Raw genomic sequence first — 27,638 nt, 5'->3', positions numbered from 1 at the left:
GATTAAATTCAGACTTGTAGTTGACCTTCACCTTGTCGTCTCGAAACCTTCACTCACACAGTGATGGATGAAAAACGTGCGAGCAGCTTCAGGTTCAGTTAAACCATCTGTCCGTCTTTTCAAGAGCTAAAACAAAAAGATGCCGTTCACTCGGTGCCTCCCTGGTTCCTCTTTTGTCTGCGTAATTTGCTTTGGACGTGCCCAGTACTGGCACACTCACACACACACACACACACACACACACACACACACACACACTCACACACAGCTCACAGCGAGCTCTACACAGGCTGGGATGTTTAAGCCTCTGAGTAACACACACACACACACACACACACACACACACACACACACACACACACACACACACACACACACACACACACACACACACACACACACACACACACACACGGCTCCGGCTGCATCGATTTGAAGACGTTATCCTCCGGATGCTTGAGGTACAGGAAGGATGGAGAAGAGAAGATTCAAGCACTAACTCTCTTTCCCTCTAGAGCAATATGGAAAAAGTAAAGTTTAAAAACTAATTTCAAATCAGTTAGAAGGACTTAAACTTAAATATTTCACATATTTATACTGTATGTGTACAAAGCTATACTTTAATAAAATGATAGTTATTTTTTAAAACTTATTTTTAGACCTACATTTCACCTGTTTATATGTGAGTAATTACTGTATTGAACATATTTTACATATTCTTATTCGGTTTCTTTTTATATATATATATTTAGTGTAATGCAAACATTTTATATACTTTTTAACTTAAATGTGATATTTGTATTATAATTTTCTTGGTCTGTGTATATTTCTATTCTTGATTAAAGTATCCACTGTATATTAGACATTGTATGTTCTCCTGAAAAGTACTTTTCCATTTGAGGGGATTTTTCTTTCTTTGCATCCGCTCTGATATTCAATAATCTACAAAAGAAAAATAATAATCTTCAAACCCTCAGTTCATTTCCCTCATGATGAGAACTGTTGTATTCTACATGTCAGAAACTGCTCTTTACATTATTTTAAAGACCAGATCATCTGGCGACATATCAGAGATTTTAAAAGAGGAAACAGTAAATCAGTGAATGATGAAGTGAACGCAGAGGTTCAACATCTGAGAATCTGTCTAATGCAGTTTATTAATAATTGATGTTTGGAGCCTGATCTGCTGCAGCCAGTCGATATCCAGTCGACTGTCACTGTGTCAGTGAGCTGCTCCTCCTCCTCCTCCTCCTCCTCCTCCTCCTCCTCCTCCTCCCCTCCACTCACAGTCTCAGATTCAGTCTCTTTCATTCAGTTACAAACACCAAACTAATGTGTGTGTGTTGGACTGATAACTGAGGATATATATATAACACAAGTTCAGTTATGTGATATTGAAATAAATGTTAAACTAAGTGATTTTTATTGTGTCACTGGCTGTGGGTGGGAGGTGATTTTACTTTACTACTCTCAGATTATTTTATTTGAAAAACTTTTTCCTCAGAAATTAATTTACCTGCTGATCAGAAACATCAATACAAAAAAATAATTCATTGGTAAAAGAATTTGGTTATTTTTCCTGGTCAGTGTTGTCGGGTTATGAAACATCCGCAGGACGCTGTTGTGACCAGAGGAAGATTGGAGGAGGAGGAGGAGGAGGAGGAGGAGGAGGAGGGTAGGGTGGTGATGGTGGTGAAGAATGAAGAGGTTGTCATGGTAACCACTCCTCTGCCACTGGGGGGTGATGATGTAACGTTGCCTATCGTTGTGTCTCTGGGCTCCTTTCTCCTCCTCGTCCTCCCCACACACCTACACACACACACACACACACACACACACACACACACACACACACACACACACACATACTGCTGCATGCACGTGACGCTGAGTGGTGTAGAGACGATCGTAGGAAACCCACCGACGTGAGAACTGTCCCTCTGAGCTCCTGTTAAAACAACCTGCTGCAGATTAAAGTTTTATAAAACACATAATTGTTCCTTTATTCTGCTTTTCATCATCACTGACGCTGTGATTTTAAAAGAATCCGTGCACTTGAGATGAAACAACCTGCTTCTTTTGTCTCCCTTCCATCACTATCTGCTCCGTGTGTGTGTGTGTGTGTGTGTGTGTGTGTGTGTGTGTGTGTGTGTGTGTGTGTGTGTGTGTGTGTGTGTGTGTGTGTGCGCGCGCTCTGTGCATCACTAGACGATCAGAGGCACAAACCCTTGCAGTAAAGTAAAAAGGCCTCCACAGTGAAGCAGATAACAGCTGCAGAGAATGATTCCTGCCACATGAGGGCATCAAACAGCTGCTGTGCTTGAAGTTTTTAAAAAAATAAAGAAAAAAGCTACAGAACAGATTAAAAACACTTTATTTTCAGGTCAAAGATTAAAAATTTACATCAGTCGTCAGACAAGCTGATAAAAAACTAAGAGAATAAAGGTTCAATTCTCCCTCCAGTGATAAGAGACGTAAAAAATATATATAAACAATATTATCTCTGTGTCTATTTTGTTTGATATTTTGGCCCAAACACAAACCAACGACGGCTCCACATCTGTGCGACGACATAAAAACCACTGATTCATTCTTCCAACAATTTTAAACAAGTCACTGCAGTCGTCTACAATGTGTGATTATCTTCATCTGTACAGTTGCATAGTTACAAGAGGGAACGAGGGACAGAGAGGGGAAGAGAGGTGGAGAGGTGGAGAGACGGAGAGGTGGAGAGGTGGAGAGGTGGAGAGGTGGAGAGGTGGAGACAGAGAGGTGGAGAGGTGGAGAGGTGGAGGGAGAGGTGGAGAGGTGGAGAGATGGTGAGGTGGAGAGGTGGAGAGACGGAGAGGTGGAGAGGTGGAGAGACGGAGAGGTGGAGAGGTGGGGAGATGGTGAGGTGGAGAGGTGGAGAGACAGAGAGGTGGAGAGGTGGAGAGACGGAGAGGTGGAGAGGTGGAGGCGGAGAGGATGAGAGAGGGGAGAGGTGGAGAGACGGAGATGGAGAGGTGGGGAGGTGGAGAGGCGGAGAGGTGGAGAGACGGAGAGGTGGAGAGGTGGAGAGGTGGACAGATGGAGAGACAGAGAGGTGGAGAGACAGAGAGGTGGAGAGGAGGAGAGGTGGAGAGGTGGAGAGGTGGAGAGACAGAGAGGTGGGGAGGATGAGAGGTGGAGAGGTGGAGAGGTGGAGAGGTGGGGAGATGGAGAGGATGAGAGGATGAGGAGTGGAGAGGATGAGAGGTGGAGAGACAGAGGGGTGGGGAGGATGAGAGGTGGAGAGGTGGAGGAGGTGGAGAGGTGGAGAGATGGAGAGGATGAGAGGTGGAGAGGTGGAGAGGTGGAGAGACAGAGAGGTGGGGAGATGGAGAGGTGGAGAGGTGGAGGTGCGTCACACCACAGCGTCACACCTCTGGCTGAACAGCACCTCCACCACCTTCGGGTCGGCCAGGGTGGAGAGGTCGCCCAGGTCTTTGTCGTTGCGGGCGATCTGCCGGAGGATTCGCCTCATGATCTTACCTGAGTGAGTCAGAGGAAGAGGAGGCACATGAGGAGGAGGAAGAGGAGGAGAGAGGAGGAACAGGAGGAGGAGGATATGGGGGTTGGTTTCAGGAGGTGTTAAAGGGATAGTTTGGACATTTAGGGTAAAAACACGGTGTAAATGACCTTGTTTCCAGTTGAATTTGAATGTGGGGGCATAGAGGTGAGCAGATAAGGAGTGAATTAGCATTTTGGGTGAACTATCCCTTTCAAGTGTTTTACCTGAGCGAGTTTTCGGGAGCGCCGGAGCATTTTGAATAAAGTCTGGTGTGGCGATTGGTCCAATTTTCTCTCTCACTGACGGAAGGAAACAGAAAAGGAATGAGTGACGTAAAAAAACTTCATTTTGGATCTAAAAAAATCTGATTCAGTACAAAACAAAAACAGTAAAACCTCAGAATAAGATTCCTTAAAAACTAAATTCCACCTCACCCAGTCTCTTGAGCTCCTCCACCACCGTGTGGTTGAACTCCAGGCTGTCTTTGAGGGTGACGAAGCAGTAGAGGCACTCGCCCTTCACCTTGTGAGGCCGACTCACCACCGCGGCCTCCGCCACGGCCGGGTGCTCCGTCAGAGCCGCCTCCACCTCCGCCGTGCTCATCAGGTGTCCTGCAGGGCCGAGACAAGAATCAGGGATGAATCATGAAAACATGAGACGTGAAGTGTTTCAGGAGAACAAAAAGTTTCCCAGAAGGCTGCAGGTTTGTGTTGTGATGTTCTAAACCTCTGTGAAGCTGAGTGATCAGACGTTAACACCTCTCGTACGATACCTGACACATTCAGCATGTCGTCTATTCTTCCTGTGATCCAGTAATAGCCGTCTTTATCCCGCCTGCAGCCTGCGAGAGCAAGCAGGAGAAAACAGGTTGCATGAACCCCCCACAGAGTTTTTATAGCATCTTTCTCTCTTCCTCCGGAGGCTCATTGGTGTTTCAGTGAGAGATCAAGGTGAACGTTAATCCAGATTGATGAACAATCTGTGAGACGATGGGTGAACGAGGGAAGGAAGATGAAAATCATAACTCTTGTTTCTCACCGTCACCAGTCACATAAAAGCCTGGGAACTTCTTGAAGTAGGTGTTTTCGAAGCGCTCGTGGTTTTTGTACAGCGTTCGCATTATTCCAGGCCAGGGCCTCCTGAACACCTGCAACACACACAACACACACACAACACACACACAACACACACGTAAGAGAAGTATCACTGCTCCAGTTAACAACAATGAGCTTTATTCAAACCTTTCAAAACAAATGTACATTCAGAGCTGTGGTTAATTTGAAGTTTCCCTGAGCGTCATCATGACAGTGAAATCAAGTAGACACACCACAATAAACAATGTTAAAAAACGAAATTAATCAATAAAGCAGATTAAAATGACTAAAACTACAATAAACCATTTCATGTACTAAAGTGAATATTGCAAACGCAAATATCATGTTCAGACAAGTAAAAGTCACTGATGCAAGAAACTGAATGACTGCAAGAATGAATTAGAAAAGAACAAACATGGTTGAATATCTTTACATAATAAAAATGAGGTTAAAATAAGGTTTATAGCCTTTGACTGTTTTTAATTGTGTGATCTACAGTATTTATCTTATGTCATATATCTGTGTGCTCAGCTGCTGCATCACACGTATAAATACAGTTCGTACTGAGTTGAAGTGGAACTCACCAGATAACCCTCCGCCTCCCCCTCCAGTTCCTCCCCGTGCTCGTTCAGGATCGCCGGTTCCACCCCGAAGAAAGGAAAGGTCTGAAACAGGAGGCGTGGATTTAACGCAGAGTTTCCTTCCGGATCATTACCTGAATCATATGATCCTCAGGAAACGCAACTTTTAAGAGGAAACTAAAAAAATACTGACACATTCTCAGATGCAAGAGGTGAAAGCCTTTTCTTTACCAGCATGACTGGTATTGTTCAAACACGCAGCAGATAGGGGCTGCGTGTTTGAGAGTTACACAGAAAGGTCAGAGTGTGAGGCGATCAGTGTTGAAGGAGATGTTTTCACTCACAGCAGAGCCGGGTTTCAGCGGCGTGGCGGCAGGAAGAGGAGTCAAAACATGACCTCCCTGCAGAGACATGAAGGAGAACGTTACACTGACGACATGAAGAGACTCCTCTGAGGTCACTGAGGTCTTCAACAAGAAGGATTTAGACTATATATTATATATCTGAGCATGAATATAACCATTTGAAGTGTGTGTGTGTGTGTGTGTGTGTGTGTGTGTTCATTACTGTCTCCGTCTGCCAGAAGGTGTCGACGATGGGACATCGGCCCTGACCCACCGCCTCGTGGTACCACTGCCAGGCCTCTGGGTTGATGGGCTCGCCCACCGTGCCCACGATCCTCAGGCTGGAGAGGTCGTACCTGCCGGAGACAAGTGAGAAAAGTCTCATGTTCAATCATCATCTGGTTCTCATTAAATCTCATTACCGCTCTCCCTCTTTTACACTGTATTTGTCTTTTTTAAATTCATATGAACCTGAAGTGAGCAAAGGACCAGTTGTGGTTCTACAGCTTTCGCCAGTTTCCAGTTTCTACGCTGAGCTAATTAGCAGAAAGTTCCTGGTTCATATTCATCACACAGACGTTTTATTATTCTTCTTATGAAACTCTGTGAGAGAGCCAATTTCCTGGAAAGTGTATTTCCTGTAATAAAACTCTTAAAGGGAAACAAACAATACCTCATGTTTATCAGATGGGAAAAGTTTCAGCAAAGCAAGATAAATGTTTTTTATGTGTTGCACTGAAGAGCCGATGGAAGAGTTTCAGTTAAGAGTTAAACAGAAGTTTCGTGGCTTCTTCTTTTGACGGATAACCTCTGAGTATTTCTTGCAAACTCACCATTTGAATTCTAATTCCCACTGTTTAATCATTCATCTCACAACTTGTTTTTTTCACTTCCGAGCAAAATGTTGCATAAGCAGTGAACTCTTTTGAAGGTGAACGTTTCCACATGAAGGCCAGAGAGCCCTGATGCAAGAGCCGAGGTTTTCAGAGACTCAGGGTCGGTGGGTCTCCCGTCGGAGGAAGGAGATGGCCCCTCCTCACCCCCCCTCCTCACCCCCTCACCCCCTCTTACTTTACTTACCCTATATGATCCCGTAGATCTACGTTAGACATAAGTAGAGACTATAGCAAATACATAAAAGGTCATATAGGTCTGTCATGACATCCTTTAACACACATTTAGGCTGTTCTACCTCATATCCTTTTGATGACAAATATTATAACTAATGCATTATTGTTCTCGTCCATTCACTGACTCCTCCTGTAGCTTTGGGGGGGGGGGTATTTTTGTTGTGATGTCAGCAGATGCAGGCTCTCACTTCTGCAGAGGTTCTCGTCCGTACTTCATCAGCAGGCGGATGGCTGTGGGAGCTGTGTAGAACTTGGTCACCTTGTACTTCTCAATAATCTCCCAGAACCGGCCGACGTGGGGGTGCACAGGGACGCCTTCAAACTGGGAAATAAGATACACACGTGTTTCTATTAGATTGCTCCTGTTCCTCTCCTCTACGTCTTTTTCTACCAAAAGTGCGTTTCTGACTGACCAGGACCCCGGTAGCGGCGTTGGCGAGGGGGCCGTAGGTGATGTAGGAGTGGCCCGTGATCCAGCCGATGTCTGCCGTGCACCAGTACACGTCGTCATGGTGATGGTCAAAAACGTACTTGAAGGTCAGCGACGTGTAGAGCAGGTACCCGGCAACAGTGTGGAGGACACCCTGTACCGCACACCGGATTGTCAGGAAGACAGTGGACAAATAAGGGTGGGGGGTATGCAGGTGTGTGTGTTTGTGTGCATGTGTGTGTGTGTATACGTGTGTGTGTATATGTGGGTGTGTGTGGGACAGTAAATCTGTTAACACAGTCTCATTGTAAGGACTCATCTTGCAGGTTGAAGTGCAGGAGTGTTGAAATAACAAGTGTATATGTGCGTGTCTGTGTGTGTGTGTGTGTTTAATCAATTTACACAGTCAAATTTTCTAGATTAAAAGCATAAAATCATTCAATTTTAAGGTGAAGACCTGTTTTAAGGTTAAGTTTAGGTTAAGGTTAAGGTTAAGGTTAGGGTTAGGGTTAGAGTAAGTCTCCAGGAAATCAATATAAGTCAATGTAATGTCCTCTGAAGTCATGGAGACACAACTGTGTTTGTGTGTGTGTGTGTGTGTGTGTGTGCGTGTGTGTGTGTGTGTGTGTGTGTGTGTGTGTGTGTGTGTGTGTGTGTGTGTGTGTGTGTGTGTGTGTGTGTTGAATAGACACTTATATTGGAGAAAACACAAAAGCGGCTGTGGTGCTTTCAGACAACATAACTTTCTAGGATTATATTTGTGCCTCTCAGTATTAGAAAACCATTAGTTCTCCCTCCAGACAGCAGCTTAAGTAAAAGGCAGCTTGGTTAACATCATTACCGGCTCATCAGAGTGGAAAATAAATGCTGTGATCTGTTGTAAAGATGTGGTTCCACTAAGTATTTACACAGAAAATGAACGTGTTGTCTTCTTCCTGAGCCAGACTGCGTGTTTCTGCTTGTGTAACTGCCCCCCCTGCAGCTGCGTCTCACCTTGGGTTTGCCGGTGGAGCCGCTGGTGTAGAGGATGAACAGCGGGTCCTCGGCGTCCAGCCACTCAGGTTCACACTCCTCAGGAGAGTCTCTCATCGCCTCCTCCCACCACACATCACACTCCGAGTCCCAGGGGGTCTGAACGCACCAGAGCATCAGGGAACAGATCCAACACTTGACTCCACTCATTACATCTGCTCCCAGCGCGTGGCGGCGCTCGGCAACAATACATCACGTTAGATTCAAACTGGCTGAGCCCCTCAGAGGGAGATTCTAAATCCAGAAAGAGGAGCGTGTTTTGGGGTTGTTTCAGCTGCTGTTCTAACCTCGGATGAGGGATCACCTGACGCTTTGTGGGCTGCGGACTTAAAGAGGCCTTCAGCTGAAAGACCTTAAAGACTAAAAAGCTCAGACTGATTATCTCTTTAATGAAGAGTGAGAGATCAAAGTGTTTATTAGAGGGTGGATGACAAGAATCCATTGATGGAAGCAGCCTTAAAAAAGTGTGAAATGTGACAGCTACTGTTTCCTTTTCTTAAATACACAGATTAATGTGTTAATCTATCATAAGATCTCTGTAAGAAAGAAGTATTATTTTGCCACTTTTCCATGTAAACTTCTTTTCAATTTTCTTCAATCAAAGATCATTACATTAAGAGATACATGTTTTTTATACCTAATTTCTATCCAACATAAATATCTTTTAACACATAGAAGTAAGTTAAATTATGACAATAGAAATGAATACATAAAATAAAACTTCTGTCACAAATAAAATTGTAAAATAAATTAATAGTTTTTTTCTTACCTGTAATTTGTTGCATGCAGCTCCACTCTTTGTCTTCAGCGCCTGGTGTTTGACGACGAGGCACTTGGTGATGCTGGAGGACGCTCTGAGGGAAAAGGAAAGAAAAGATTAAAAAATATATCTGGGTTCCTCGGTATTGGAGTGAGACCTTTCCCCAAGTATTCATGTGCTCTGTTTTTAATATGAACAGTTTATTAAAACCCGGCACGATGTAAAACTGCTCATGTTTCCTTCCTGTTGGCTTTCCATCAGTTTGCTAGGTGAGTAGTGGTGTCTCAGATTTGACCTGTAACTTATATCAGGAAGAAATTTTTGAATTTAAATCTAGTTTCACAGACGTCATATAATGTAAAACACATTTTTCATTTATTTTCAAATCATTCCCATGAACCTTGATGTTGCCTCCTGCAGATAACCATTCCCAGCATGCTTTGTTTCTCCCTCCCTCCCAGGCTCACGTTGCCACGGGAGACGAGCAGCTTGGGCTTCCCTGATGGATCTGAGTTCTCCATGTTGCCCGGCAACCTCGTAAAAGTGGAAACCAGGCGGTGTGTTTCCTGAACGTCCCTGGTAGCAGCTGATAGGGCTTTGTGTGTGTGTGTGTGTGTGTGTGTGTGTGTGTGTGTGTTCGTGTGTGTGCCTGTATGTGCGTGTGTGTGTGTGTGTGTCCTGTGACAGTTTTTTCAGGGGTTGAGTCCCATTACCGGCAGCAGCTAGTGTAAACAAGGGCGGGTGCTGAGAGTGTTAGTCTTGTGAGCAGGACCTACTTCTCCCTGCACTTCTCCAGAGCCTCGTCCACAATCTGTTTCAGGTTGATCAGCTTCTCTCCTCTGTAAACACCATCTGTACATCACAAAAGGAAAGAGAGAGAGAGCGAGAGAGCAACAGATGACAAACAGATGATGAGGCAGAGCCGGGAGAAGGCGTCTCAACACCACATCACTTTACAACTTGAACATTATCTTTACAGCTCCTGAGCTCCACAACACATCACATCCTGGTGCTGCTGCAGGTCACAATAACTCAGAGGTCAGAGGCCAGGCCGGACCTACCTGCTGTCACCAGGACGCTGCTCTGGGCGTCGATAATCCTCTCACACAGAGACTCCGAGGAGAAACCTGCAAACTGAACATGCAAAGACAGAGAGAGAGAGGCAGAGCTGAGAATTTGTGATTTTTTTTTAAGGAGTAATCCTGTTTAAATTGAAGCTTGGGTCTGTCTTTCATTGTTTTATTCATCATTTGTTTTGGAATTACACAGATGCACAAAAGCGAAGAGACACCAAACCACTGCCAAGAGATGCACAAACAACTGGAAAACAATGAGTATGATGTCAAATGAACAAAACAGACCAAATTTAACCCCTAAAAACCTTCAAAAAGACTACAAACAAACCTAAGTTGACACAAAACAACTATGAATATGGCTGCGTGGTTTGTACAATACAAGGCCTTTTACTTGACTGAGCCCTTTGTGGGGCTCTTTGTGTTATTAACCATCTTCGTGTGACACTTATGACAACATCGCACTCATCATAGTAACTGTTGAGATGTGAGAACAGGACACAAAGTCCGACAAAAGACAAAATTTAAGGATTTAACCAGATTATCTAAACCTCTTTATTTGCAGGTTAAACCAACAGTGAAAACACTTTCGGTAAAATTCATTCCTTGCAGTGGAAACGATGTTTGAGTTCAGTTAAAACTCAAAGTCAACCAACATGTTTTTTACCTGTTGACAAAGGGTTAGGGTGGAAATTATAATGACAGTTATTATAATCATACGAATTATTGTTATTAATTGTAATAATCATTATAATAATCAATCCCTTTGCTGATTCACGTAGTTTTGTTTGTATAAAGAATCATAAGTCACTTATTTTCTAAGCACAACAAAAGAAGCTTACTGAGGCAGTTAATCTGGTTTGACGACACAATTAGACTTCAGTTAGCTTATAGTGTTATTCCTTAGCCGTTGTCCTGCAAACGTTTACTTTAAAGTGCAAACAGTCAGAGTGATGATTCATACTGCTGCAGCCTTTCATTACCACGAATACAGGGTGTGTGTGTGTGTGTGCACCAGACATTTAAAACCGCTTTTTCATATGATTGTCATTCGCTGCATCTGCCTCCAGACGCTTGTATCGTGGCCAAGGTTAACAGTTCAGGGTGTATAACGTTTCAGTCTTCATGTTGGCATCATGAAACCAAGCCACCCTGGAAGCAGCAAAATGTCACAGCATGAGGCTGTTCTGTCTGACCCCGTCCATGATTCAATTTTATGCCAAGATAATTTATGTTTAATATTCACATGAGAATCCTAAAAGCTGGAACTATCCCAAAGGTGGCCATGTTGCTAAGTGATGTGGAAAATGATAAAAAAAACTAAGCTAGAAATCATACAACAGTGACCGAGCACAGACAAGGTCACTTACACTCACGTCTGCCAAAAAAAAGCCCTTTGAGAGCCATAAAATGAACCTGGGAGCCGCCAGGAGATATTTTTAACAAGGCCACCAACCCTTTCATAGATGTTGAAGGTTGAATATCTAAAATAGTGCATTGACTCTGATGTCTTCCAGAGCCGGATTCTGCCAGTAATTGTCTGACCCATATACTGAGGTGCTGCAGTGTTCAAACAGGTGACAGCTGATAAGTGCAGGAGCAGGCGAGTCTGGACTGACACAAGCAGGAGCCCAGGTTCAGCTGGTAATAAGGTCAGAGCGGCAGATAACGAAACGTGTTGACGGACATGTTCAGTTAAATACATGATGACGTTATATATAGTCTTATCTGATGACAGCCGACTCATGGTTCTTACAGCCGACTCTAAAAAAAAACCTGCTGGCACTTCACCAACTTTTATTCCTCAAAAAATACTGTAATACTCTGAACCCGCCTTTATTTGATAGAGAAGGAAGCACTTCGCACATCCAGCTCTGTTCCCATCATGTTCAATGTACTGATTGTAATTTGTTCTTGATAAAAACAAATGCCAAACTCATATGGAGGTTTGTGAAATGGGAGCTTACCACAATGGAGTGAACAGCACCGATCCTGGCACAGGCCAACATAGTGTAGACCAGCTCTGGAATCATGGGAAGATAAATCGACACCCTGTCTCCCTTTTTCACCCCTTGATCAGGGACAGAAACACAGTTTCAGGCTTTATGTTGAGTTCCAGTGTGATGGATATGTGCCTGATACTGAACTTTACTTTGAATATGCAAAAAAAGTACATTAGACATATACCAGAGATATATTTGGGGGCTTGTGGTATTATGCTATGGGCCAAATAACAAAACATCAATTTCAGGTGTCATTTTACAGAAGATATCGGCCATTGTTGACTTTAGATACTTTCACACTTTAGTTATAAAATATAATGTATAAATTAACATAAGCAGATTTAAGCATGTAGATAGATAGATAGATAGATAGATAGATAGATAGATAGATAGATAGATAGATAGATAGATAGATAGATAGATAGATAGATAGATAGATAGATAGATAGATAGATAGATACTTTATTGATCCTGAGGGAAATTTAGGGATGTATGTATTTATGTGTTCTGCTGCCAACCGTATTTACCGATGATTAATCATTTCTACATCCAAGCTGTTGATAAATTAATATTAAGATAGAATCAATTAATACTCAGTAATTGATGCAGTTTTCAGGCTCTCACCCATTTGCCTGAGGACGTTAGCACAGCGGCAGACGCGGCTCAGCAGCTGAGAGTAAGTGATGGTCATGTGGTGATCGGGTGAGTTTCCCTCCCTGTGAAGACACGATACAAAGAGAAGAAACACCCAGAATCTGTTACTGTGATGGAAAAGCTGTGTCAGGTTGTATGAAGCTCTTTCTGTAGGTGTAACTTTATTTTCCTAGTGCGTTCGTCCCTCAACGTACACGTATGAAGTGGTTGGGTTCATAGATAACCTGTTACCCAGCAGATAGTAAATATTTTTTTAAACAAAACATTGCTCATTTCTAATCTTGATTTTGGTCCCATTGCATCAACAAGATGCTTCATCAAAGTTATTTATTCAAATCCTACAGTATATATACTGTATAATCCTGGTTTCCCTGTTGAGCAGTGCATTGTTGTACAGTTTAAAAAACACTGATATGATTTGTTGACCCAAACTGACCTGGTTCAACTGTTGCCTCAGACTTTGTATGCATTGGTGCTTACTGTATAGATCAGAGCAAACACAAATCACCTGCAGAATTCCCCAGAGGTCAAGTCCGCAGACTTTGTTTATCCAACTTTTACCAGCTCCGATTGGCTGCGATCATGTGATACAACAACGTTTTCTTGTACAATTTTGTAAATGAGACGCTAAAGGAGTGTGAACCCCTGAATGTGCGCATTACTATTAAATATAAGCCTAAATATAAACGCCCACATTGAGACAATAACAAATTCTATTATTTATATATTTCCTGATATTAAATCCCTCGATCCATCATGTTTGTGAGAGTCTCTCACCCAGTGAAACATTGAACCTGTTGCTGGTTCTATTTAAACTGTCGGCTTTATAGGAAGCTTTAATATAGAAAACTGTATATTATTTATTTTATTATTATAAAAAGTCTGATTTTATTACCAATGTTAAAACAATACTGATCATTTAAGTCAAAACCATTCATTTGTCCTGACAAGCGCTGGGGAAGGAAAGCCCCTTTTAAATCTTTATTTGATTTTGTTAATCAGTGATCACTTCATGATCTTGTCAAAGCACAGAGTAAAAAATAAATCGTTTCCTTTTAGAGTCAAACAATTTCTATTTGTGTGCAGTAACTCTTTTGAAATGCAACCATCTGTTGGTATCATGTTATCCAGTAGACCGTTGTAGCTGCAAGTAACAGCCAGTATCAGACGCAGTATAAGTCAAACAAAAGAACAGACATTTGACTATAGGGTCTTATTTCTTTTTGTGTCTTATCATGTGCAGTACAGTCATTTAACGGAGCTGATTCACTGAGTATATATCCTCCTCACGCGATGAGCTGCTGAAACCGGCCCAGCAAACAAATGAGCAGATGTATTACATAAGGGCTCTGATGTAGTGCAAACACTGTGGAGACACTTGCGCGGGTCATGGTTGGTCTCCGCTGTGCCCGTTGAACCCCTGTTACTGCTGAGCTGGCGGAACAATTATTTTTTTGTTTGCAGAGCTTCCTCAGTTGACAGAGCAAATACACTGTGCGCCATAGTATAAAGCAAGAGAGCATAAAGCAGAAGCCTTGCTGAAATGCCAAGGTTGTGAGTTTCAATTAAAGAGGTCAGAAGTTGGGAAGAAGGTACAGAAAGAGAATCTATGTGTTTGCATCTAAAATATGCAAATTAAGTCTTATTCTATATTATAGTTATTGTCAGGATTTAGAAAGAGGCTTTGTTCTTTATTTGCTTTATGAGTTCTGCAGGCCTCATGCAATCTGCTGTAATTGTAGATTTTAAAAAAATGAGTTGCATCCAAAATATTAAATCTGTGAAGATTCCTTATCATGTAAAAAGCTCTCTTCTGTTCCTCGCAGCTGACTGAGAGACTGCAACACCAACTCTGTGGTTTGTTTTGGTGCACTGGGGTTGCAGCAGGGGACACAGCAGTTGTTATTGACTGGAATACCTGACATAACTCCAGGCAGCATTTCCCATCAAAGCCATCATTGATGCCAGGCATGCGTTGTTGCTTACCAGTAATAGGCAACCTTTTCACCGAGGTTCCTCTCCTTCACATGTCTGTCAAGGACATTATAGCACATGTTGGTTTTGGCCCCTTCCATGCATTTGACATATATGTTCCCTTTGGTCACGTCAAAGTTGTACTGCAGGATTGGACCTGTTGCTGGCTTCTTCCAAAAGAACTCATCAGCAACCTCTTTCCAGAAAGCTGGAATAAAACAACACTGAGAGTGAGTGTTGCGGGCTCCAGGCAGGACAGATAAACAGTGATATTGTTTACAGATGCATGATGGAATGCAAGGAGACACTGCAAGCACTGCACTGAATCTCCCGACGCGTTTGACCTACCTTCTGGATTCTCAAGAGACTTCCTGTACAGTTCCAGATAAGAGTTAAAATCAGGCACATGAGCATCCCTCTGCAGCTCGGCAGAGGGGTAGTACATTTTGTCCTGAGATTCAGGAACAACCATTGCGGAAGGACAGATGTAGACGGACCTATATCATCTGAGGGTGAGTCAGAAAATGGGTTAATCTGGAGTCACTGCTGATCTGTCTGGATCCTCCTGGGGAAGGTACCAACACTGCAAGGCCCTCAGTACTGAGGCAGTGTAAAGTCCCACCTCTAATCCCTGAGCCCAGGCTCTCCTCAGTCTGTTTAGCTTGCCAGCCAATCGACTGGCAGGGTGCGGCACTCCCACTTTTTCATTGGACGTGTCCTCCCTGGCCTGTTGATTGTATTATTTTACTGAGCCAGGAGGTGGAAGAGGAGGAGGAAGAGGAGGAGGAGGAGGAGGAGGAGGCTGTGTGCACTGGGTTGACAGCCAGGGATTCAGGCATGACCAGGGGAGACTGGTTTTGACAGAGAGGATGATGGTGCTTAAATAAATGAATAAATAAATACCTGTTTTGCTGTTACATTTCTGTTTGATCATATTGCATTTCACCAATTTAAAAAACTGCATGAAACTAAAAGTAATATCAATAATAGGAACAAGTAGAAATAAACTGAAAAAATAATATGTAAATGTGATATTGATGCCTATTACAAATAGTTATAATTATGCTAAATATCTCCACATAATTTATTCATCATATTCCGTCTCCTGCAGCCTGGTGTATTTGTTAACATCTACTTCACCGTACTGTTTGCCTTTTATCCTTGCTTTTCTACGTGGATGCTGAAGTGCAAACAGTTTGTCCGTCCAGTCGCCGACAAGCCTTGTTGACATGCAGCCTTTTCCATTAATGCTGTTATGTTTTCTTATTTGTCGTTGTGTTTTCCTATTTGCTGTTGTGTTATCTTGTTTTCTGTTGTGTTTTGGGATTTTTCATTGTGTTATCTCATTTGCTGTTGGTGTTTTTTGTGCAACTTGTCTCTTTGTGTTTTGCACTGCATGCTCCTCTTTTCTTTATGACATTAAATCATCCTCTTATGTAACAACCCATTAGTTATTTCCACTAACTGAGCTCCTGGAGAACGTGCAACGTGAACTCTCAGGTTTCATAACACATCTTTGTCTCTGATCCTAAACTCCTCTCTGGGATCGACTGAGTCACGCAGCGCCTGCCGCCTGGTGACGTCAGACCCTCTCAATCGAGCCCCGACACGGCCGCTGCGGTCCCGTTGATCCTCTGTCGCTCCCGGGTTCGAACTTCCAGCCCCAACATGTTCCTGTCCGCCGCTGTTCGCGCCGCGGTGTCACACACGGTACTGTCCCGGTGTCCTTTGTGTTTACAGACCCGTGTTTCAACGATTTGTTGGAGGATTCGATGAGAAATCGCCGTGACTCCTCACAAGGGCAAGGAGGCCGCCAAGCTAACTGGTGTTGGGTAACGCTAGCATGCTAGTGTTAGCCTTCTGCTGTCAGACGTTTACAACGTGTTTAACGGATGAACGAGTGATGTTCAAACGTTTCTCTTTACTTCTTATGTTTGTGTCTGTTTAAATTAACTTCATCAGCCTCGTTTACCTGACATTGAACCACGTAGCCAGCTTATAGGGCAAAAATCCTGCTGGTGTGTAAAATGTCCTTTAAATCACTTGATGTATGAAGTAAATTGGTGCATTTAGAAAGAAGGTTAACACATTTAAAACTGCCTCATATTCTTTTCTGGCTGTCTTATATTTCTATCAAGTATAAAATGTAGGAATGTTAATGTAAACACATGAAGTATAAAGTATACAACCTTGTGCAGCTATGTATTTGTGATTGCAGCCCTTATTGTAATACTTTTAAACTTCTTTCAGTTACTTCCATTATTATCATATACACTGATATGCTAATGCTATGTGCAATATTACGTTCATTATCATCTGCAATACTACTTTTTAAAAAATCTGATTTTATTTGTATTTGATTCTTTTATATTTCAAAGATTAGAGTAAGATCTGGCACCAAAATGGCCTTTGTAAGGAATGAAGTTCTATCTTATCTAATCTTATATAGTTACATATCATGATAAGGAAGTAAGTAAGCTTCTGGTCAGTTTGTTTGTCCTGGTTATTGTAATTCGCAATCAAAATATAAAAAATATTATACATACTAATAATGTAAAATTAAGGATTTAAATAACGGCAACATGAACAGTTTTATTTACCCTATAAATCTTAACCAGATATAGTTTCTTGTCCAAACGGGAGACAAACCTGTTAAAACTTTCTTGGGATGTTGGAGTATCAATCACAAATCAACAGATATTTGATGTGTCTTGTTTCTCTGTGTGTTTGCAGGCCAGGCAGGTCAGGAGTCTGCATCGGTCGGCTGCACGCGCTGGAGCAGGTGGCATCTTTGTGGTGAGTTCAAAGTTTCTTTGCCAATAACCTAGACATTGGATACAGAGCAGCCCATAGTGCTGTGTATTAAGTGTTCAGTGTCTGATGAACACCTCACAATTGGGTTAATGGTAATTAGACAACTTGTAAGTACTGTATTCAGAGTTAATGGACATTTTGGATAAATGTTTATTTTCAGTAATGTAAGTCAGATGCCATTCTGGCTCCAAAATCATAGAATACTCTTGCATAGGAAACCAGTGAATGCACTAAGTTACGAGGTAGTTTTGAATACTGAATCACAAACTGTGATACACAACATTTTCTTTTGAGTGCTCTCAAATATTCAAAAATATTATACAATGTTGCCTTGATCTTGATCAAGGTCATTACTGTCGTCTGTAGCCTCCTATCCCTGCAGTCAATCAAGTGATTTAATGTATTTTACATTGGCAAACAGAACTTATGCTATTCAAATCAAAACCTTTTTACTGAGACTGATGTGTTACTTGTCCATCTAACTTTGTTTTTCTTCATGAAATATGCCAGCTTATGTTCCACCAACACAATTTATGACAGCAGAGTTTTGCTAATTTTATTTATCTGTTATTTATCTTTACATCATTTGTTTTTTACTAGCTTGTAAATCTCCTCTGTAAATTTGATCAGTGCATTAATCAAAAATGTATCAGCTTAACTTTTTGCTTAAAAATCCCAAAGGTATCAGTTTTCCAGACGCTCCTATTCATGTGCAGCGCTGCCATTAGAGCCTGTTAAAGCCAGGCTGTGTAACAAAACAGCACATGTGATATTCTCATGTAATGGAAACATGCCATGGTTTCAGCCTCTTGGTAATAAAGATGTTTTTCATCTTTGAGAGGATAAGAAGAAGGGGATGGGTGAATTGTGTCACTAATCTTTAACCGGAAATGTTTTAGACATCTATAACATACATCAAACATCCTTAACTTGAAAGTTTTTCTTTTCATTAATCGCTCAGAGTATGTTTGCTGCTCACAAGGGGGCAGTGTGTGCAGAAGCAGAAATAACTTCTATGTGTTGAGTCTTCTCAATGGACTGATAGTACCACAAGTTTCCCCTCTGGGCTCACACGATGAGTTATTCATATTTTATCAAATACTATGAGATCCCGCTCACAAGCCTTTAACTCAAATGTGAAAGTAGTAATTGTTGAGTAACAAAATAATCTCTAATAGCATCTTCAGATTCTTAATAGCCTGTGACTATAGATAATTATACATTTGGAGTAAATAATGTCCTTTAACGCTGTTGTCTTTCTGTTTTAGCACAGAGACACTCCTGACAACAACCCTGATACTCCTTTTGACTTCACCGAGGAGAACAAGAAGGTAAGACTGACACCTGGGCTGAGTAGTAAATGTTTGGGATGCAAAGATGCTTTTTGTGTAAAATCTCCAATATCCAGCATTCTCCGCTTGTATTTGCTGCTTCCAATGTTTGTTCAAAAAAGGAATGCAATGATGTGATTATTCTAAGCTGTGAGCAAATTCACATCCAATAATAAAATGTTTTTTTTCCCATGCAGAGGATTGAGTCGATCATTTCAATGTACCCTGAAGGACACAAGCAGGCAGCCACCATCCCAGTGTTGGATTTAGCCCAAAGGCAACATGGATGGCTACCCATCTCCGCCATGAACAAGGCAATGATTCTTTTGGAATTTATTTTAGAGCAATTTCCTCATGTGTAGAATCATTTGTTCGACAATATTTTTCACTAAGACCAATACAATACAAGGTCCTTTGTGTCATGTAAGGTAGCCTCATTGAATGTTTTTAATTGTTGTCATTCAGGTCGCTGAGGTGCTGGAAGTCGCTCCAATGAGAGTGTATGAAGTAGTGACATTCTACACAATGTTCCTGCGTCAGCCCGTGGGAAAATACTTCATTCAAATCTGCACAACAACTCCCTGCATGCTCTGCAACTCAGACAGCATCCTGGAGGCCCTCCAAAACAAACTGGGTAAGAGAACCATTTGACATTTTACAGCTGAACACCAATGAAGGGATGGAAACTTATCTGTATATTTTAGTTAAACAGAGATTGGGAGCAAACGTGTAAATGTACGCTGTTATTCAAACAACAAAAAGCTGTAGCAGCACACAAAGACTGAAATCAAGCCAGATGACTGTTAAAATACTTCAGTCTGTGTGACATTTAATAAAGAGCACTATTATGTTGTTTTTTTAGTCAACAAAACATTGACATTATTTTTACATCTAGTGTTACAGCTTGTCAAGTAGTACTTAATGAGTTCAGTAACATGATCTGCTGCTTGTCAGGAGATCGCCCACGGATATAACATGTCTTCATTTGTTTCCTCACAGGAATCAAGGTTGGAGAGACGACACCTGACAAGATGTTCACACTAATAGAAGTGGAATGCCTAGGTGCCTGTGTGAATGCTCCAATGGTCCAGATCAATGACGACTACTATGTGAGTGCCGAGAGCTTCCTCACTGAACATCGTAACTAAATTAGCAATATTGGGTTAAAGCCTGAAGTGAGTTTTGCAAAGAATGTCTGCCGAGAATCTCTCAGCTTTATTCCTGGAATGCAACCTTTTTTTTCTTTTGGAAGCCAGTGTGGATGCGGGTAGCGTCTTCAAATGAAAGGCTTGAACATGCAGGAAATGGAAACTGTGACAAAAGTAATCTTGAATTCATCATAATATTGCTGGAATAGCATCTTATCATTTAACTCAGTTTGAAAATAGATACAACTGTATGAGTGATTTATTTACATATTTTAAACTATTTCTGCACTCAGTTGTGCTGGTAAATTCAGTTATTGCGAGGTGAGTTGAAGTGAATGTTACCTAGAGGGAGAACATTTCTCTTAACAGCTCAAATTGCTAAGATAGAAAAGGTACGATGTGTATGGCTGGACTGAATTTTGCATTTTATAAGAATAATTATCACTCACAAACTCCCATTCTTTGGCTAATAGATCAATTCAGTTGTCAATTGCATGCATTTAGTTTTATTTAAGATACAGTTTGCAAACAAGCACTTGAACGTGTCAGCTTGTTAATGTTTTTTATAGCTGAAGGTAAAAGCTGTGGAGCAGGATCAGTGTAGCTGCAAATACCTGCATGTGAAACAGTTTGGAGGATTTAATGTCTGATTCAGTCTTCATGCACATTCACACAGAGCATTATCAGATTCAAAATAATGCAATAACCAAGCTCCTTCTGAACACAAGTGTTGTTGGTTAAGAGTCTACACCCATGAATACAAAATACGACCTAACAAAGAGCTGTTATTTGTCACAGTTTAAACCTTGTTTAACTAGAGACATTCTGTATAAGCAGATTTGTACTGAGCTGACAAGTAAAACCAGTTTCATTGTCTTTTGTATGTAGTACGGTATTAACATGTATTAAGTTAATGGGTTATAACAAGCCAACGATAGATGTGGATGTGAAAAACAACTGTCGCTGTATCTGACCTAGTTTTGGTAGTAAACAATTCACAGCCCCCCTGTTTTACAGTACTATTGCTGTGGAAATTATTGTAAAGCCCTGCATGATCTATCCTTCCTGACAATAGTTATTTTTAGATTTAAAAATATAAATTTTCTATGAAAATCCCATCATATTGGCTGCGATAATCATGAACTTTTAATATATTGCTTCCTAAATGTCCCCCTCCTTTTAAAGTGAGATTGAAACTAATAGGTATGACAACGTGTTCATACAGGCTCAAGCATATGAACTGAAAAACTCTGAAGACCTTAATAATCGTGCACAAGACCACTAGCAATGAAAATTGGTACACTTTGTTCTTTTCCTGACATCTTGCTTATTTCCAGGAGGACCTAACACCTAAAGACATGGACGATATTATCGATGACCTAAAAGCAGGAAGAGTCCCACCACCTGGACCCAGGTAAAAAATACATCGTTCCTCTCATCGACATGGTCGTACGTACTGTGCTTTACATTAAGATGCATTTTCTGTCTCTGTGATTACAGGGGTGGTCGTTTCTCCTGTGAGCCTGCAGGAGGGTTGACTTCCCTGACAGAGCCTCCTAAAGGACCAGGCTTCGGAGTGAGAGCGGACCTGTAGACGTTGTCGGCTACCATCTGCTTTTATTCACAAGCAACTTGTCCCTGAAGCTGATACTATGTTCAACACAAACATGTGGTGTAAATAAATTGTTCATATACCTGTGCTGCAGGTGTCAGTGTGTTACTTATCACACATTCCAACGAGGGAAAGCTAATCTAACTGTTACCGGTTGTAATGGGACAGAATGTATTTCCATTTTACTCTGAGAGCAACCACCTTATATGTCAGGCAACATAACTTGATGGTTTTATGGACTCATTAGTAATCTATTATTTTAAGTAGTATTATTGTGCTGTGTCTTTTGCCTCCGAAGGTTATTTCAGTCATGTAAAATCTAAACATTTTCCTGACTGGAACTCTTCTGCTGCCCAAAATAACCTAAAACATACTGCACAGTTTTCCAGAAAACTATATATTGTTAAATATCGCATACAAGATGCTGTGGAAGAGGAAACGTTTATGTTAGTTTCCTTTGTCAATGACATTTATGTGTAATCCTCTTGTAAACAATCCTACACAAGCCTTCTGAAGAGTCATTATCACAACATAACCAGTCACTTATTCAATATACCAGCTGAAACAATAGAGCAAGTAATAATTCAATAAACGTTAAAACATTATCTGTACAAATCTTTATTTCTATATTGTGCAACTGTGGCACACCACATGTTTCCATACCAGTCCCACCAAACATAAAAGGTTAGAAAATATTTGCAGAACTATTAGAACAAAATAATACATCATGCCATATTATTACATATTGGGCTGCAACTAATAAAATACTTTGTCTATGTCCAATGCTTTGTGAGGATACATCACCACTGACGAATAGCAGACTTCAACTAGAAAATTCCTCCCTAGAAATTTTGAATGTGTCTGCACTGTTTCAGTTTGAGAGAGACACACAGACTGACTGGTTTAAGAGAGAGAATGAGATACTGAGATACTTGAAAAAGGTGAACTCGTCACCTTTGCAACTGACAGATACATCAAAGATTCCTCTGATCTACGAATTTACGAGCGAACCGTTTGGCGAAAGTCTTAGAATAGACAGATCTCACCGAGCCGCACGTTTTGTGCATGTGCGACAAAAACCGCAGGAGGAGTAGCGGGACGAATGTGTGACAGAAGAACTACGCATAATAATAAGTATGTGGAATGATACTACATTTGCATGCACTGCATTACTGCACACACAGTAACGTCACAAAGCATTGCAACGACAGTCGGGTGCAGCACTTTTCTGGGTCCCCTGGAAACATTTCCGTTGTCGTTTTCACAATTGTGTGTTGTGACTTTTTTTTAGAGCGCACGTGTCATCAAATTCTTAATTGTGCATGTGTTTTGTTAATGTGCAGCGCGTCGAGCTCTCTTGTATTTAACTGCCATCACGCAGCTTCTCCTCCCGACATTTCCTCCATCTCGCCCCGGTGGCGTTATCGTGTCTCGCCGCCGCCCCCCCCTCCTCCTCTCCCTCTTCCTGAAGCCTGCTCCGCAACACGGAACATCCTGCACCACCGCGCATGCGCGTACAATCCTCCATGATGCAAATGTCACTGCGCCACCGCTTCCAAGCTTTCCGATACAACAAGAAAGAAAAAAAAAATGGCGGGCAGAAAGGGGCGAGTTTACGCCATCGCATCGTGTCATGAACGAAACTGCCGCCCGACTGCGTAGCCGGGATCAGGGGGGCAATAAAACAATTAAAACTACAAACGGCCGCCATTCCTCCGGTAACCGGGATGTTCCAGAAAGTTCGCCCTGACCGCAACACAGCAACGGAAAAGATGACGTCAAGTTCCCGTTCCCGTGCCCGTTCTCTCTCCCCTCCAGCCCGGATTCACTCACCTCCCGCCGCCAACACACTAAACACGACCCGCTGATAATGGCGCTGCTGGGGGGCGTTCTCGCGTTAAACGCGCAGATTTAGCGGTACCGTGAACTTTTGAAGTCGTTTGACACGTACCCATCTTTACGCTCTTTTCCAGCGGACGGACGCCTTATAAGCCCGGTGGGTCGCGGCGTGTCACGTGACGCCCCCTCGGCCAATCAGCGCCGCGCTCCTGTGTTTTGCCAGGCTTCTCTCGGAGAGGACGGAACGAGCGGCTGCGATGTTTTCAAACCCGGAGACGAACGTCACGCTGCCGTAGGCTACGGTTAACGTCCGAGATCCAGGGAACAACCGCTCGCCCACGGTCGGATGCGGCGGCGGCAACGCGAAACCCCGGTTGAAGGTAAGCGCCCGGCCCGCGGTCGCGTTGTGCGGGTCGCGTCGGAGCGTTAAAGGGGGGGTTTTGGATCCGAGTGAGGGGTTAGCCCGAGCGGCTACAGCGGGCGGGCTAGCAGCGCTAAGCTAACCTGACGTAAAGTGCGTGCGAAATAAAGGGGGAATGTTGTGTGTTTTCCTCGGTGTGGTCGTGCGCCACGTGCGTACACACGCCGAGCGCTCGCCCCGCGCCGACCGGGACTTCGACCGCGAGTCCCCCGCGTGTGAAGCGAGGGTCCAGGGGGCAGGCGAGAGGGAAAATGTCGGGGCGACGCGGAGCGAGCGGTTTTTTTAGCCCCCGTCTAGCCGAGGGAGCCCGTGCGGGGCTGGGAGCGAGCTAGCTAGCTAGATTAAGCGCTGGGGAGGGGAGGGGGACGTTGTGAGGGCAGCGGAGGGGCTGCAGGGGGCTTTTGTCTCAGCCTGTTCGGAGCTCTCGTGTTGGATATCACCGTTAAAACAAGAACCAGAACTTACATCCCCCCCTCCCCACATTTACCGTAACTACCTTGTTTTATTCACTACATCCAATCGTTAAAAGCGTATGTGCGGGGCTGTGTGTTGAAGGAGGGCGACATTACCGAGAGGTGGGTGGTGGTGTCTGCAACGATCCAGCCGCCGCCGCTTATTTACACACTTTCCAGGCGAGAACCACCTCTCAAATCTCGGGTTAATTCACAGTTAGGCTTCCCTAATGCTCACAGGGAACTAGCATGGCTCGAATAACCGGGAGCTCATTCCCTTCCCAGCCCCCAGCGACGGTGACATTTTTTGGGGGGTGTGTTGCCTCTGACACAAAAGCTGCCTGTTTTTCAGATGGCTGTCGGTGCAACGACTGGAGCAACACAACGTCAGCCTCACACATACAGCTTGCCTCCAAGTTAAAGTACAGACATGCACCACTAGATCTACAAAATCATGGTAGTATTGTGAATATTATTAATGCTCTTACACATATTTGTGTAGTATAAATATTCTGAAGGAGAAGACAAAACAAGCAGCTCGAACGCATCTGAAATTAATATGACTACGTGTCGAAAGCAGAGATATTTTTTTTATTTAAATAGCATAAGCACTTAATTCAAATTGTGTAGTTGAAGTATACCACAAAATTTGACTAAAGGAAAAGCAAAGAAAGCCTAAAAATACACATCCCTGCTCGTTGGTTAGGAAAAGGGAGGCAGCATATCCATTTGACTGGGTTTTCTTCTATTTATGTAATTATTATTTTGTGATCTCAACATTACATTTTTTCCTTTTGTGATCACAAGGGGAACAGTCCAGCTTTTTGTGGCTGAATCACACAGTAATTGTGGCAAATAGGTCAGAATTAAGTAAATCCTGCCATGCTTGGTGAATGACTATTTCATTAAATCATCGATATCAAGAAAAGGAGTTGGTTATCTTCCCGGACTCTATTAGAATGTATGAAAAACTAACATTTGATCAGTCACTGGAGGCATAATGCTACAGGAGGTGTCTGACTACAACACATCATCTGGATACCTCTGAAGGGAAACTGCGTACTGGCTTGTGAAAGCCAGCATTCGGCCATTTGCCTGCATCAGGCTTTGTTTTTTAATTTGTAAAAGGTTAACCTTGCTCAGTACCATGGAAATCCAAGAGTTTTGCTTTCTTTCATTTCACTCATTATCAGAACTTAAACCAGAGACAAGGTGCTAATCCATGACACACCATGTTTTGACATTGCTAATGTAAGACACACGACTTACTATCTCAATTATTTATGTTATTACAAAGTGCTTTAGAAGGAATCTTGTTCATTAGACCTTTATTTATTATTCCTAAAACCCAACAGCTAGTTAAATATAAGGGGAGAGTAGAGCTTGAATTTAAGGGTTCATCACTGTTTTAACAGTATTCATTCCTTCATTCTATATGTGGGATAAATGGTAGTCAAAAATGTTTGCAGACAAAAAATACTTAGGGTCATTCAGAAACTGAATACATTGATATCAGATTTTTGTTAAATCTACTATTATATAATTGTGTCTTAAACGTAAGCATTCTGGGCTCCTCTCAGTATGTTGTCTTTTGTTCTCCACGATGAGGTTTTGGTAATTTCCAAATAGCCAACTATGGTTCCAAAACAAAACGTGAGAATGGATAACGATCCTACAAGAGTACATGACAACTGAGGATGCAGCAGGTGTCTATTTGGCTAAGAAAGAAGGTGACTTACCACAAGTCTAAAGGTCTTTACTGTGACTATGGGGTTAGGACTGAATTCATATTGGAATATACCCCTGGATATTTTCTGGCATTGAGTTTTGGCATTCAGGCTTGAGCGTCTTTCCTGATGTGAAATTGAAATGCTTTTCTTTCGGTTTAACTCTTATGGTTGTCCTAGTGTATAGATAAGGCTTCATGTCTAAAGCTCTACATAAGCCTCTGTGAAGCTGAAAGCTCTTCAGGATGTAGTGAATACATCAAATAATCTTGATTTCTACACAAGTTTGTATTTTAAAGGCTCTATTTTAATCTATTGCTGCCGTTAGGTTGTAAGACATTCTATACATTTTTGCGATTAGATTTTTATTCAATTCTTTTGATAAGATATTCGACACGTTAGCGGATGTCGTTGACTTACCAAAAGACTATCCCGCCAAGTACGACATGAATATACAAAATATCAGAAGACCACAAAATCTAAGGGAATAAGGAAAATTGACAATTTCAGTGTCTCAGATGTGACATCTTGCTTTGCTTGACCAATTGTCCAAAACCAAAAGATATTCACTTTAATTTAATTAGAATAATTAAGTGTCTGAAAAGACCACTTTTGCCACTTTTGCATAAAAGATGACATGAATGACTAATCATTTATCATAAATAGATGTCAGTTACCTCTGCGTTGATTTGACTAATGGTTGTTGCGCTACATGTACATTTACTATTTTTATGGGTTAATTCAATGGTGATTTAAAAACCTAAATGTACACATGGGAATATTCAGCATTTCATGGAACTGTAGTTGTTTTGAGGAGGCTGTATCACCATCTGGTTCAATAGTAGTTACGCTAACTTGCTGCTTTTAGCACTGCAGCTGAGAGGATATACTATATAGTGCAAAATGTGACATGACATAGTGCTCTGTGGTTTGTTTTTTAGGGTTGAACCAGTACCTTTCTGACAAAGGTGGAATGCAGGTCAGGACCACTGCACTTAAAAAGTGTTGTATAACAGCACAATGCAACACCTTTGTACATTGTTAAACTGTACATAAGGTTTAAAGTATTGCGTAGTTAATGTTTATGGAACTAATTACAACATTTGGAATACTCTCAAGCTCTAATTATTGTTATTATTGACTCTTCTGCTGGTTATTTCCTAGATTAATGAATAAATCATACACATTATTAAAAATGCAATAAAAACAATGGAAAATACTAATACAATTTCCATGTAGTATAAAGTGAGTTCATCAAATTTCATGATTTCAAGGACCAACACGCAAAAACCTAAAAATATTCCGATGTATTTTCGTAAAGACAGAGAAAAGCATCAAATTTTCACTGGTGAGAAGCTGGAATGAGACAATGTTGCTCAAAACTCAAATTATTATTTTGATTTCTTTAATCGACTAGTTGTTTCCGCTGTAGGACACACAGCTCACATATAGCCAGATGTAGGCTGTGACCACACATTGAAGCTTTGTCCATTTTAATCTGGGCGGCTGCCACTCTGCCATTACCGGCAACATTTTCCCTCTGAACATCAGGGATTTTCTGCCAATCTAAATTGCCCTTGATAGCTTGGTCACAATGTATTTTAAAGGGATATTACAACAAGCTGTGCCATATGGTGCTGCTGCAACCAATGCGAAATATTGCTGTCAAAGTATGTGCCTTTGAATG

General features: G+C 42.0%; 3 protein-coding genes across 4 annotated transcripts in view; 2 read left to right on the top strand and 1 right to left on the bottom strand.

Moving 5' to 3' along the window:
• Positions 1 to 3,290: 3,290 nt before the first annotated feature.
• On the bottom strand, positions 3,291 to 15,298 carry acss2l (acyl-CoA synthetase short chain family member 2 like). Its single transcript, XM_035171584.2, has 18 exons — positions 14,956 to 15,298; positions 14,620 to 14,815; positions 12,604 to 12,695; positions 11,944 to 12,047; positions 9,965 to 10,037; positions 9,680 to 9,755; positions 8,913 to 8,997; positions 8,105 to 8,242; positions 7,095 to 7,265; positions 6,870 to 7,003; positions 5,775 to 5,907; positions 5,552 to 5,608; positions 5,211 to 5,291; positions 4,571 to 4,679; positions 4,305 to 4,373; positions 3,967 to 4,143; positions 3,757 to 3,831; positions 3,291 to 3,513 (listed from the first exon to the last, which is right to left on the bottom strand). Exons 1-18 carry the CDS (start codon positions 15,077 to 15,079, stop codon positions 3,386 to 3,388), a joined length of 2,022 nt encoding a protein of 673 aa, XP_035027475.1. The 5' UTR covers positions 15,080 to 15,298; the 3' UTR covers positions 3,291 to 3,385.
• An 861-nt stretch (positions 15,299 to 16,159) lies between these two features.
• ndufv2 (NADH:ubiquinone oxidoreductase core subunit V2) lies at positions 16,160 to 21,599 on the top strand. The gene is made up of 8 exons (XM_035171334.2): positions 16,160 to 16,317; positions 17,341 to 17,403; positions 18,690 to 18,752; positions 18,950 to 19,066; positions 19,218 to 19,386; positions 19,752 to 19,861; positions 21,238 to 21,314; positions 21,401 to 21,599. The coding sequence occupies exons 1-8, from the start codon at positions 16,276 to 16,278 to the stop codon at positions 21,492 to 21,494; spliced, it is 735 nt and encodes a 244-aa protein (XP_035027225.1). The 5' UTR covers positions 16,160 to 16,275; the 3' UTR covers positions 21,495 to 21,599.
• Positions 21,600 to 23,019: 1,420 nt separating this feature from the next.
• The window catches only part of ankrd12 (ankyrin repeat domain 12), a 29,379-nt gene continuing 24,760 nt past the window's right edge, over positions 23,020 to 27,638 (top strand). The window contains exon 1 of one of the 2 annotated variants that reach the window (XM_035171331.2): positions 23,020 to 23,731. The gene's annotated coding sequence lies outside the window, so the exon portion shown is untranslated. The remainder of the gene's footprint in view (positions 23,732 to 27,638) is intronic. The other variant, XM_035171333.2, reaches the window with a different exon arrangement.

Source organism: Hippoglossus stenolepis, chromosome 11 (assembly GCF_022539355.2).
Source record: "Hippoglossus stenolepis isolate QCI-W04-F060 chromosome 11, HSTE1.2, whole genome shotgun sequence".
Taxonomy (NCBI): domain Eukaryota; kingdom Metazoa; phylum Chordata; class Actinopteri; order Pleuronectiformes; family Pleuronectidae; genus Hippoglossus; species Hippoglossus stenolepis.
The sequence above is the reverse complement of the archived record's forward strand: the minus strand, read 5'-3'. Positions and strand labels throughout refer to the sequence as shown.

What these genes read in the sequence shown, in the direction of transcription:
- ndufv2 (XM_035171334.2), top strand. Translation starts at nt 16,276, where the DNA reads ATGTTCCTGTCCGCCGCTGTTCGCGCCGCGGTGTCACACACG. An exon ending in GCGCCGCGGTGTCACACACG is followed by an intron (nt 16,318 to 17,340) that starts GTACTGTCCCGG and finishes GTGTGTTTGCAG; the next exon opens with GCCAGGCAGGTCAGGAGTCT. An exon ending in AGATCAATGACGACTACTAT is followed by an intron (nt 19,862 to 21,237) that starts GTGAGTGCCGAG and finishes GCTTATTTCCAG; the next exon opens with GAGGACCTAACACCTAAAGA.
- acss2l (XM_035171584.2), bottom strand. Translation starts at nt 15,079, where the DNA reads ATGGTTGTTCCTGAATCTCAGGACAAAATGTACTACCCCTCTGCCGAG. An exon ending in GTCTCTTGAGAATCCAGAAG is followed by an intron (nt 14,816 to 14,955) that starts GTAGGTCAAACG and finishes GTTTTATTCCAG; the next exon opens with CTTTCTGGAAAGAGGTTGCT. An exon ending in GGGAGGCGGAGGGTTATCTG is followed by an intron (nt 4,680 to 5,210) that starts GTGAGTTCCACT and finishes TGTGTGTTGCAG; the next exon opens with GTGTTCAGGAGGCCCTGGCC.